Genomic DNA, 13854 nt, shown 5'->3' on the forward strand with positions numbered 1-13854 from the left:
TGAACTGTACTTGAAAGTCAAGATGATGCTGGTCAGACCACCAATGACCAATTTCGAGATGACTGTCAGAGCTGACTGAGCTGTTTCTGCAGGTAGCTCCCTCCCTCAGCTTATAAAAGCTCTTGCCCCCTGGTTGGAGCAGGAGGGGGGAGTCAGCCTTTGGACAGGCGTCCTCCCTCCCTCCCCCCGCCCCCCGACCCAGGTTGCAGGCATCCAAAGTAAAGCAAACTTTCTTTTCCATCAACCTTCCCTCTTTATTGGCTTTTGAGTGGTGAGCAGCCGGACCCCGCTTTCTGTTACAATTGCAGGGAGGTACAGACCATAGGCAGCAGCACAAGGCTCTGCCTGGTGATGGATTTCTCCCATAAGATGTATTGTTATAAATTACAAAGAGGCTGGCATGAAATTATACTAAGGTCTATTTAATTCCCAGGTGATTTCTCATTCTCTTTTACAATTCACTTAAAGACCCTCTCATATTATGTAAAAAAGGGATTTAAATTTTTCTGAAATAAGCTATTTGATTTTCATTCACACACAAGACACAGATTTTAGAACATTACATATTTGTTCTTTGTGTTGTACATAATACATATTTGTATTAGCAGTAGCAAGCTTACATCTAAATGCAAACATGTTAGTATTAACAAGTTTCAAAATAAGTAAATGTGCAATGATGCCATACCTCTAACATCCGCTAAGAAAAGTTGTCTCACCACTCCAAACACCATGAACGTGAGAACGTACTCAAATGTATAGCTGACTGGGGCCTGTGGGTATGAGATTCAAAGAGTGCAACTCATTTTAGCAAACCCTGAATGAATCAGTAAATTATGGTATAGTATAACTGATGTTTATAATATCGAAACATGAGTCTTTAAGAAAATATCAATTTATATTACAAGTACTGGTTTAAAATCAGTGATGCTGAAGGCAATGTGGACCATGTATTGGTTCTTGGAACAGTAAAAGAATCTTAGTGGGAAAACTGGTGAAATGTATATCAAGTCTGCAGTTTGGTTAATAGTCGTGCACCAGTGTTAATCTCCTAGTATAATATTCTGTGTATGATGGAACCTTAAGGGAGGCTGGGTGAAGGGTAATGGAAACTCTCTTTACTATCTCTGCAACTTCTCTGTAAACCTAAAATTGTTCCTAATTAAAAAGTTTATTTTAAAATATGTGACCCCCCCCCAAAAAAATAAGATAAAATTCCCCCCCAAAAAAAAGAAAAAAGAAAAGTTGTATCATTATTCCACACTCAGCCCAAATTTATCAGTACATTCCCCACTCTTACATGGTATCCAGAAGGGTCAAATAATATATTCTGCTTTTTTCCACTGAAGACTATTGGTAGGCTTAGCATGGGGAAAACAGATTAGGAAAGCAAACAATACAAATAAAAATAAACCAAAGTAAGCTACAGCAAACTCGACATATTCATTAGCTATATTCTCCAATTAATACTTAATCTTCTAATTTCTAATATAACCAACATTTTTGTTTTCCAAGAACATGATTCAGCTTACAGCAATCATCTTTTTTTAAAGCCCCTCATTTGTGCCACTTATAAATCTTTGTGATCAGTGGTGTGATGTATCAGGGGTTGCAAGATGTGAACAATCGCAATTTATGATGTTCCTGAGACACTAAAAACATTTTCACTATTTGCTAGAATAGCAGAAAATTTCATTGATGCATGCAAATGATCGCTTTTCAAATGATAAAACACTAAAATGTTTTATAAGCTCTTTTTCTACAGGCCTCCTGGGATTTGCTGTAAGTATTTGCACAAATAGATTATAAATGGCTACAGCACAGCAGACCGCAAGGAGCAAGGTGACGCTAACAGAGTGAACTTAAACTGCACCCAGCAGTATAGACGAGTGTCCAGCCTCAGCTGGATCACAGGTTCTGCTTCACGGTCCTTCACAAACCTCCCCAGCCCGTGACTTCCCACGTAATCTCTTCGGTGTCCTTCACCACGTTTAGTCTTTCTCCCTTCCCAAGTACTCGTGGACGCTCTATGTGGTCATTAAAATCGACCCCAGCGCAAAATACTGGGGAAAACCTAATTGGCTTTTGTGTTTGTGATCATATTTGATGTGAATGCTATGCATATTAGCCTAAGCGAAGAAATAAATGAAGAAAGGTATTAACCGTAATCATAAAACGTTACTAGAGCAGGGGCAAGCATCATGCAGCAAATATGTCCTGGCTGTACCCACAGGACACACAGCAAGGAGCAACACGGTGCAGCCCAGTAAGAAACGGCGTTTGGCACGCAAACCAAAAGGAGGGCAAGTCTCCCAGGCTGGGCACTGCAACCACCCAACATAAACTCAAGCTTGGAAACCATGAAGCTTGCCTATCAATCCTGAGCCTTGGGAAACTAAGTGGAGTTCTAAATCAAAACAGGCCCAAAGAAGGCACAGGAAGAATACACATGAGGCAACTCCACGTGGTGGTTTTACAGTGTTACTAAGAGCTCATGGGACTTTATAAAACTTCAGATTAAATCCTTTAAGGCATTGAAATTATACTATTAGATCGTAATACTGTTGGCATTTTGGAACAAAAACTTTGAAATCCAGGGGATAAGCTATTTTTTAAAGGCTCATTTGAGGACTTTGGAGATTATTCATTCATCATCTGCTAGATCTGCTAGAGTTATTGCTAATAATTGAATTCTAACAGCGTCTGAAGAAAAGAAACGTGACTCTCCTTCTTATCCCCCATCCCGCCCTGCTCAGGATACATCCTTTCTGCCTTCTGGTTCCTTAGTCACTATATTTTCAGGATGCAACTTGTCATTACTGTCTATCTGACTGCTCAGTTTTATGGTTTTCCAGGCTGAAGAACTGAACCAGAAAAGCCCCTCAGTTGCAGACGGGGTAGCAATGCATTCTGCTCTTGCATTGATAAGGTTCACTGTGTTTAAAGCGCACCACAGAATGAGGCTCCCATTTAAGACAGGTAAGGACCTGTTTGTGGATTCACAGTGTCTTAGCCAAATCTCATAGCTGATTCTAAAGCTAACCTTGAATTCTCTCCTATCCTTCACTGGAGGGATATGTGGACACTTAATACGCACATGTTGGATACAGCAAATGTCAGTCGATTAACCGGAGCGTATAAACTTCAAAAATTACTAGAACTCAACACTCGAGCAATTACAAGCCGAAACTACTACACTTCCTCATACTTTCACAACCTACTGGTTTGTTTATTGGCTTCACCCAATCTGGAGGACCATACTGTGAATATAAGCATACCTTTTGTTTTCCCTTAAGAGGCATTATTTTGACGTGTTGATGGGGGCTACTAATCAACAGTAATCAATTACACAATACAATTTTTAAAAATCACTCCTAATACCTGCAAGAGTCAAGTATTTTAAATGTTAAAGCCATCATGGACCTCACCAGGGCCTGACATAGGAGAAAAAAATTGTGTCGCTGATTTGGAGGTGAGGGGAAACTGTGTCTTTAAGATAAAATTACTCATGTATATATATTTGACTATTTTTATGATTACTAAAGACTTTTGTGTTGCAAACATTTTATAAACTACGTTGTCAGGATGCATAACATAAGTAATTTTTTAATAATGCCACGCCTTTGAACACAAATTTATCATTGACAAAGACATCTTTGATGCTGTGTATTTTGTCTAAACTGGAGAATCCTGCAAGCTACCTAATTATAACATTCATGGTTTGTCTCGTCAGGCCTCTTAACGTTGAATTATTTACAAGATTTTTCCACCGCAAATAGTGTTTAACACAAAGAAGTTCTTCTCGCTCCAGTGACTTAGAAACACATGATTTCCATCAGCCACTATGCTGTAGTTGGCAGCAGTTAGAAAAAGGCTTGCAATTTCATTTAGAAAGCAGCTCTCCTCAGCCCTGTACTCCAGGCCGGTTTCCTGTCACTTTTCCATCAGGCACCAAGCATACCTCCTCCTTTTAGGCAGCAAGATGTGAGTCCCCAGTACTTGTGGGTCTGAGATATTCCCTCCCTCCTTCAGATCTGAAGGAGATGTCACCTCCACAGAGCTGCCTTTCCTTTTGTCCCAATCAAACTAGGTCCCTGCAGGGAAACATCATCCATGGTAGAGATGCTGCTCAAGAACTCCTGGGCTATGGCTCTGCTCTGCCCCCCACCCCCCGATGGGGACGGGGCCTCGCTGATGCTGAGTTGGTTTGATATTTGCCAACATGCCTTTAAAGGGAAGCTCAGAGAAGACTGGGGTAAGTTGCTGTGGAAAGGTGATGAAAACCCCCAAGCATAAAAGGTCAATTCTAATGCAACAAAAGGTAGTCTTCTGCCTCAATTCTGGGAGGACTTTACTTGCACAGCTGCAAGCTGCACAGGGGAACCTGCGGACCAGGAAAAGCCAGGTAAGGATGTGCAGCGGCTGCTCCATCTCAGGGGAGCTCCTCGCTGTTACGTTCTGTGTCCTTAGCAAAAAAAATACTACTACTACTACTAATAAATTAACAAATAAATGGGGACACTGTACTGTGGCTTCTACCTGCTAATCCATGACCCCTGAATAGCTGCCATCTCCCTCATGGAATCCAATGTTTTCCTCATAGCACTTAACCCCCAGTCTTTATATCTTTCTCTATGTATTGCTCACACGTGTCAGCTTATCCAGTCGTAAACTGAGATCATGTAAAATTACCTGCCTGAATAACTGCTTATTTTCTGTGTCTCGTCCTCTTATGTGAATTCCATGGAATCAGGGACTGTGGCAATTTTTTCCCCACCATCATTCCACCAGGGCGCCAGAGCGCCTGACACGCAGGAGGTGCAACATAAATATCTTTAATAAGTCAGTATTGAGACAGATGAAAAAGATGGCTCTATCACCCTGCAATGGCAACGGGACCCTCACTGTAGTTTTCTCCACATCCAAGGCGGTCAGCGACTCTCTCCGTCAACTGGAAAATTCAGTCAGTTGGTCTTCCCTTGATCCCCTGATTCAGTAGGATACTGAGCACCCTTCAGCGGGTGGGAGCTGGGGAGCGGGGAGTGGAGGTGAAGCGGGAAGGGGCCTCACTGGCACCTCCATGCTTTAGTGATGTCCCTTGCTGAATTAGTTCCTAAAAATTTCTATCTAGTTGTTTTCATGGTGTTCTTTTCTACTTTGGGTCTCCAAAACTCATACATATATACCAATGGAGTATATCACAAAATTATAGGAATTATACATTTTCAAGTTATTTGATTAAAAAAGCCAGTTTTGAAAGCTTATTTCTGGTTACTCAATGGCACTCACCCCCTTGCTCATAAATAGCAATTACAATTCAGACATTCATTAACAACTTTTTATTAATCTGCATTATTTTTATATTTTCATTATGTATTCTTCGAAATAAAATGATTGTTTTACAGCAATTCACACAAATCAACTGATATATTAATTCAGACCAAAAGAAGCTACTCAAATGAAAATAGTATTGTCCAGGATGGGTAGGTATCACATGAACCACTCAGGCCTAATTCTCATCATACTTAGCATAAAATGATACTTGTCACAGAGCAAATCCTAGTGAAAGGGAGCCACACTGGTCTCCTTGTAACCCTTCCTCCCTGTAAAAAACTTTTTATCATCAGAAGCATGAAGTTACACAGATCTGAAGTTACCCAATTCTAAGCTGCAATTCTAAGTTAACACTGACCAAGTTTCCTAGTCAACAGGTTATAGATGAAACAATTTTATAATTTATAATCATAATTTAAAATAAAAATATGTGAAAAGTTCCTTAGGTAGTATTTTCCTAATTAATAAAAACTTACGTGAAGTTCCCACCCACTATCTACGACTTTTATCCTTTCTCTACTTTTTTCTTCCAGTTATTACATTTGTTCAAGTCAACTGAAACCTTTACCATTGGATCATACCTGTTTTTATTTTCCATGTTATTTTCTAATTTTTGTCCACACCAGATACATTTTACAGTTATAATCACAGTGTACTTGATATTTTGTTAACTATGTCTTTCAATTAACAGTATGTGCTCACCATTTCTGTGTTATGAAATCTTCATTATTGTTTTTCATGATTGCCAAATGCTTCTAATTTCCTTAAGATAGACTTATTTTTGAACTTTTAGGGTATTTATTTTTTATGCTATTATATATATATATATATATTTCTTCAGTCTTTTAAATTGTTTCCTGGGTATAGATTTTCAGGAGAGAAAATAAGGATCAAGGCATGGAATGTTTTTATGATTCTTTCTGTGCTTAGTTATTTAATCATTTTACCAAAAGGATGGGTCAATTTACATTGCTCAAGGAGGCTGTGAGTGTATCACTTTTACAAAGACCTCACCACGATTCCCTTTAGCTTTAATTTTTTAATTCTAACAAATATCAGTTAGTATCTCATTAATAATTATCAGTGGGGTTGAACCCTATTCTCAATGTTTATTCTATAGGATTAACTGAATTGTCTATTCATCTATTCACATTCTTAACCCACCCTTCTATTTCCTTCCATTTTTTTTAAAAGGTCTATTTAATTGGCTACTTGAGCCGTGAAAACAAATCTCTTACCTGACCTAAATGCAAAAGGCAACAGAAGCAGAATCAGCACAAACTTGTCATGATACCTTAGAGAATTGGGCTGTCACTAGGACCACTACATTAACAGAAGAATAATCCCTTCAAGGGAAATACCATCTGTTTAGCCTAGTCAGTCCTTGGAGTTGAAGGAAGAAGAAAATGTATTATTGTGGATTTGAGGGCCGCACTTCATTAGAAAGTTATAAATTTTATTTTTAAATCACCAAATAACTTTTCAGAAAAACACTGTGATTGGTCATGAATGATGCATCCAACTAGAGTAGGGAACACTGATACAGCTCTCATTGCATGATCAACCTGATTTACACACTGTCCACACAGAAGAAAAAGGTTATGATACTTTAGATCCTGCATTTACTGGGTGAGAGACATGCCCCGTGTTACTTGACATCACAGAGAAGGGCGACCCCACGGAGCACCCAGTGTTCGGGGGCCTGGGCCGTCCTGAGGTCCACAGCAGCGATATAGTTCAGATCTGTTCGGACTGGCTTCTTGTAGATGGGACAGGAGTACAACCGAGGGTCTCTTACAGCTACAAAAAAATTCATGAAAAAAACCTTGGTGAATTTCTAATTTAAGCAGCCCCAGCCCCAAGCCCAAACAGAGTGCAGAGCCAAATCTGTGCACTCGGAAGGTCCTTCCAAAGAGAGATGGGTTTAGTAGAATAAGGGAAATTCTTCCTGAGGTCAGATAATCCCTAGATGCGAAGCAGAGGCTACCACAGGTTTCCAGTGGGTGTGACAAGACACCCAGACGTCCTCACGTTTACCCCACTCACCCCTTGTCACATGTCCTTGACATTAAGCCCTGCCCATGTGACATGACCGTGAACCTCCCATTGCTTCCTCCCTCTCCTTTCCACCTGTCAATTCAACACCCCTCCAACACCCTGTCCCCTGTACTTCCCCACCAAATCTTGTGCCCACACACCCTCTCTATATTTCCCTTGTGACTTGCCTTTGTCTTTTAATCAGACATCCAGCACCAATGCTCACTATTATTTCACTATTATTATTGCAAAATCCCATCTTCAACCCTCTGTGCCATAGTCCAAACCACATTTGAAATCACAGGACAAAGAATGTTCCCCACGCCTACCAGGTGTTGAGAATTCTCCATGTGCGTAGAGACATAAAAATGGCAGGGAAGCAGGGAAGCATGGCACAGTTCAGCTCTCTAAGATTCAATCTACCTTTCTGGAGCAGGGGAACAGAGGGAGTCTCCAAAATCACATATGCAGTGAAAGACAATCTGTGTGTCCCTTCTTCAAAGGTCTTCTCTTATGCATTCTGTCCAGCCTTGGAATCCCCATATTGAGGACAGATGCAGGTCTTATGGGGCCTCAAACGTACACAGTTTGGGGGAGGGGCTTCTTTTAAGAAAAAAAAGTACAATTTGCAAATATAAAATTAAGCTTTGGAAGGAGCCTCTGCATTGAGCAGCCTTAGGGTTTAAGCTTCACCAGCTTCTTGTTAAGTCCACTCTACCTATAGTAGTTTATTTGCACATCTTGTAACACCCATCTCAGGAAGCAGTATATTATTTCCTCTGCTCTCCCGGACTATAAATTATTTCAGGACAAAAGTGGTGTCTGCACTCACCTGTGTACTTCTCTGGAAGGCCAATATTATAAATGACCCTCACATAATTATTGAGATGAAAACATACTTAACTAAGAGGATAACTTAGCTTTGGTGACTTAGTGTAACAAACATGCAACTTTCAAAATGCAATATTAATATATTAATGATACTGAATTTATTTCCCCAAACGAACTTACTCAATAATTTAGCTTTTCCTAACACATCAAAAAAGTAAGGCACTATCAGAAATTAAAGTCTCATTTTTTGACCCAAAATAACCTTCAACCTTCTGTGCCATGTGTTTTTATACCTCCACTAAATTTAATTAATTTTATTGGAAGAAGTTAAACATTTGAATATGATAATATTATACAAAAGTTTCAATATAAGATAATCTAAAGCTGTAATTCTTAACCAGGTGTGATTTTTACCAGGGGACATTTGCCAATATCTAGAGACATTTTTAGTTATCACAACTGGGAAGGTGCTACTGGCAACAAGTAGGTCGAGGCCAGGAATGCTGTTAACATCCTATAATGCACAAGACGGCCCCTCACAACAAGAGTTATCTGGACCAAAAATGCCAATAATACAAAGGTTGAGAAATGCTGTTCCAAAACAAAGTCATGACATATATATACTAATATGTATAAAATAGATAACTAATAAGAACCCTCTGTATAATAAATAAATTAATTAAATTAAATTTTTTAAAAAATAAAGTATTTAAATATTAAAAAAAAACCAAAGATGGTTCAATGTCAGAAAATCTACCCATGTAATTCACCACATTACACAACTAAGATAGAAGGAGATATGATTATCTCAATGTAGAAAATATCATTTAATAAAGTTCAGTACAATTTATAATTAAAAATTCTGAGCAAACCAGGAATGAAAAGGAACTTCCTAAACTTAGTAAAGGTTATAATATTAAAATTTATAGCATATAATATACTTAAAGAAATTTTACATGGATTTTCTTGAGGCTCAGAAACAATTTTGATCAAAAACATTAAGAAGAAAAAAATAAATAAAATTGGTAAGAATTAGAAGAGCAGAGAATCAACTATCATAATTTGTAAATGATATGACATCTCCCTAGAAAAACAAAATCAACAAACTTTTAGAACAATTAAGAATCTTCACCAACTAAGGATCTTGCTGGATTCAAGATCAACCTGTGCTGGCAACTGCCAACTAAAAGTTTTAATAAAAAATAGGATACAGTTTTTAATATTGACAAAACCATAAAGTATCAGGGAATTAACCAAGAGATCTGTATAGAAAATACTTTAAAACTTTAATAAAAGATATAATAAGGATGATCTGAAAAAATTAATAAATAAAACAAAGTCGCAGATATTTTACAGTACTTTAAAATTATGTATTTGCTTAATCCCATGAAATTAATTATTAGAAACCATCTAAATTAATGTAACACCTAATTTTAAGTCTAGTTGCTATTTTTTTTAAACAAATTAGATTTTTTATTTTTTTAAAGATCAAATTTATAGAGAGAATGTTTTGCTTATCTCTTTTAAATTTTATTTATTTATTTATTTATGACTGTGTTGGGTCATCGTTTCTGTGCGAGGGCTTTCTCTAGTTGCAGCAAGTGGGGGCCACTCTTCATCGCGGTGCGCGGGCCTCTCACTATCGCGGCCTCTCTTGCTGCGGAGCACAGGCTCCAGACGTGCAGGCTCAGTAATTGTGGCTCACGGGCCCAGCTGCTCCACGGCATGTGGGATCTTCCGGGCCCAGGGCTCGAACCCGTGTCCCCTGCATTGGCAGGCGGATTCTTAACCACTGCGCCACCAGGGAAGCCCCTAGTTGCTATTTTTTAATTACCATGAGAACGTCATTAGTGATAATAATTAGGCAAACATACAAAAAAGTCTGATTAAATAAATGAATGACAGTGAATATGAGGAGTGCAGTTAATGCTAACTACACTGATATATTTAAACCCTTTAATCCTAAAATCTGAACATATAACAAATATTTAACTAATCGTTCTTCTTGATGCACACTTGACCAACAATCATTTTATAAATCTTGACGTAAGCCCTTGGAGTTTTACATTTGAATCAAGTGATAATTATAATAATTGTACCTTGGGAAGTATTTGATTACTTGGGTTTTAATCCCAAAATAAAAATAGAATTGGAGGGCTTCCCTGGTGGCGCAGTGGTTAAGAGTCCGCCTGCCAATGCAGGGGACATGGGTTCGAGCCCTGGTCTGGGAAGATCCCACATGCCACGGAGCAACTGAGCCCGTGAGCCACAACTACTGAGCCTGCGCGTCTGGAGCCTGTCCTCCGCAACGGGAGAGGCTGCGGCGGTGATAGGCCCGCGCACCGCGATGAAGAGTGGCCCCCGCTCGCCGCAACTGGAGAAAGCCCTCGCACAGAAACGAAGACCCAACACAGCCAAAAATAAATAAATAAATAAATTTATAAAAAAAAAAAAGAAAAAAAAACTTGGAAAAAAAAAATAGAATTGGAAAAAAGAGCATTCTTTTCAAGAAGCAGTAAAAAAAAAGCAATTCTCTGAAATATTTATCCACTTTTATTTATTTTTAATTGCTTCACAAGGGAAGGAGCCCACACCACGTCACAGCATGCAGCAACCTTCTGCAGCAGGATTAGAAACCACTGAAAATATGATTTCATGGTAAAAGTGCTGACAGATGCTAAACAAGCACATAAAGAGATGATTTGAAACCGTTACCGCTGGTTAGACAAATAACTTTGGAGACAAAAATAAACATGCTAAGTAGGTAGAACAAATTAGCTAAATATGTTTAAGTCTTGGGGCTCCAGGAGGAGCCGAGAGAAGAGGGTATCTAAATTGGCGAGCTATGTGCATTAGGATGCTAAAGGTTTTAATAAAACGCCTTGAGGAAATTTCATTTTCTAACTCTGTAACTTCCGTCTCTAGCCTACATTTTTCACCGAAATGTAAGTATATCATTACATCATATATTCCTTCTAATATCCAAAATAACCAAGTTACATAGAGATTCCTTATGTCATTCCTTTATTTAGTCCCTCTTTTGCAAATAACATTTAGGTTATTAAACAGTGCACTCTTCCATGTGTTATTTCTTTTAATCCTTCAACAAGCATGAGAGTTATCGTATTAATAATAATAATTTTTTATTGTTATCTATTGTATGCTAATTATGTGCTGGACATTGTCAGTTTAATTCTCTCAACAACCCAATGAGATGGGTACCATGATTAAATCCATTTTACAGATGAGAAAACTGGAAGAACATAAGGAGGTGAGTTACTTATCCAAGGTTGCAGAGCTGTAGGTGATGAGTCAAACCTGGCCAGAATGGATCCAGAGCCTAAGCTCTTAACCTCAGCAATAGTGTGATGTACTATGTGTATGTGTCTCCATATCTTTGCAGAAATATGTAAATGTGGACCAGAGATAACTAGATACCTGACTTCAACTTGTGGCATAGCTGAGACTCCTCCAAAGCTACATGACTAACTGCTAAGGTGATAAAGCCATGAAAGCACCCCAAATATCCAGGCTCCTGGCTCACTGCCTTTTACCTGAGGACATGTGCCCCCCTATGGGGCAGGGAGGTGACCACCTTAACCTTCAGCATGGGGAGAGGAGGCCACAGGGGGTGACAGCTCTCATCTGCATAGGGCAGAGGCCTTTACTGTGTCTACTTCACCAGCTACCTGAGAAATATTAATACATGACTTCAAAATGCAAGGAAACCGTCCTCATTTCCAATTTAGCCTTTATTTTCAAGCTTCATCCCTAAGTGCAGAGTCTTGAGTAGAACACCACCACAAGAATTCCCAGAGATTTGCATTCATCCCACAACAGACAAATGTGATTCTGAGAGCAGCTTTGGTAGCCAGGAATCATAGGCAAATTACCTAATATCTCTAAACCTTCATTTCCCCATCTGCAAAATCGTCATGATGCATCTTACAGAGTTGTTGTAAAGACTAAATAAGTTAATATATGGGAATGCCTGGCATAGTATAATGCTTGCAATGCAGTAGATGCCCAAGATGTGTTAGGTTTCTCCCCTCTCTCCCTGTACACACACACACACACACACACACACATGCACATATACACTTACCTTTTCACTAAAACAAATTCCCCAGTCTCAGGTTCCCCATGACTTTAACAGAGTTCAGGTTTACAAACTGAAAGTGGATTAAACGCTGCGGGGCTCAGGAGTTAGGAGGTCTCCAGCTCCGGGTCGCTGCGCAGGGCTATTCCCACCCCCGGCCCACGACTGCACAGTGTTGGATCAAGGTGGGTCCTAGGGCGTTCTTAGAAACACTGTTCCTCTAGCAGGAAATAGCCTCATTAGCTGCAGGGACCCTGAGATTCTTCACATCTTACTTAGTGACCAGAGATACATGTGTCTTGCTTTGTTCCCCCAAAATTCTAACCACTGCCTTCCCATCACATGGGCTTCAGCACCGAAGTTATTAGAAACATCACTCTCTCTCTGTAGGAGACATATATTTCCTATAGCTGCCTCTTTTCAACTTCCTTTGAGAACAGAGGATCTAGAGTGGATATGGGTGGCTTTACTCTCTTGGAGTATTTAGTACTATTTGGGTGATTCTCCTGTGACAAGAAACATAAATAAAATAAACATTTGGGGATATAGCTCAATATATCAATATATCAATTTTGATATATCGATAAACTCAATTTTTAGCTTTGAAATAAATATCTAGGCTTCCTTTTAAACACAAATAAACCAGTCCTATATGTAAAATTCAATGGTGAATTATTTAAACTGAAATTGCCCTTCCTATTAACATAAAAAACAACCCATTACAAGAATTTTAATTTTAAAACACTACACTTTTGGAGCGTCCTCTAGCCATTAATGATGTTAAACCTCTTTAGCTCAATTAGAGCCCTATTTAGTCATCAAAATTGAATGCAAATTAGATTTACAGTACGAAAAGAGCAATGGAATGTTAGTTTTCTATCAGGAACAAAACACCTCTTCCACCACAAAGCTATTTGGCAAAAAGTTTCCACCAACTTCTACTGAAGCCAAAAAAAGAATAGAGAATTATAGTTTTCCTTCACTTTTTTCTTAGTACTTTGAAATGAGTGAGTCACTTTCTCCTTTGTTTATTTTTATTTCCTCCCCTAACCCTACAGCTAACGAGCGTCACCGCTGACTAAAGCCCAGCAGCGGGAGTACAGTTCTTCCACACCAACGTATCCTTGAATCATAAAGGATTGCCTGTATTATAAATTTATCGCTTTATTACTACCATGCTGAGATGTTCAACGTCACGTGGCAATGGATTTTTACAATTTAGTCACAAGAAATAAAGTAACACCTAACTGAACGTGAGAAAGATTTGTCTTTCACTTTATAAGGGAAACATTTTTCCAACAATGTTGACTAGATGCAACAAAATTTCTAAAATAGTACTTTTGGCTAAAAGAACATTTGATTATTATTTCTATAAAATAATCACTGTCCTGGGACTTCACAGGACCGTAAGGATTAATGAACATGAAGCCACAGGCAGTGTGTTTGCTGAAGCCCAGGCAGACACGTGGATACCTTCAGACGCAGCTGGGGCATAATGAGCGACACCCTGTACCAAGAGGGATACTGAGCACACTTACGTCTCTCTTCTGATGCCC

General features: G+C 38.9%; 1 protein-coding gene across 1 annotated transcript in view; it reads right to left on the reverse strand.

Annotated features, from left to right (window-relative positions):
- Window positions 1-5321: 5321 nt before the first annotated feature.
- Window positions 5322-13854, reverse strand: part of DNAH5 (dynein axonemal heavy chain 5) — a 213525-nt gene continuing 204992 nt past the window's right edge. Inside the window, exon 79 of the mRNA XM_036849308.1 lies at window positions 5322-7131. Coding sequence (XP_036705203.1) covers window positions 6980-7131 — 152 coding nt within the window. The 3' untranslated portion in view covers window positions 5322-6979. The remainder of the gene's footprint in view (window positions 7132-13854) is intronic.

The sequence above is a fragment of the Balaenoptera musculus genome, chromosome 3, assembly GCF_009873245.2.
Source record: "Balaenoptera musculus isolate JJ_BM4_2016_0621 chromosome 3, mBalMus1.pri.v3, whole genome shotgun sequence".
Classification (NCBI taxonomy): domain Eukaryota; kingdom Metazoa; phylum Chordata; class Mammalia; order Artiodactyla; family Balaenopteridae; genus Balaenoptera; species Balaenoptera musculus.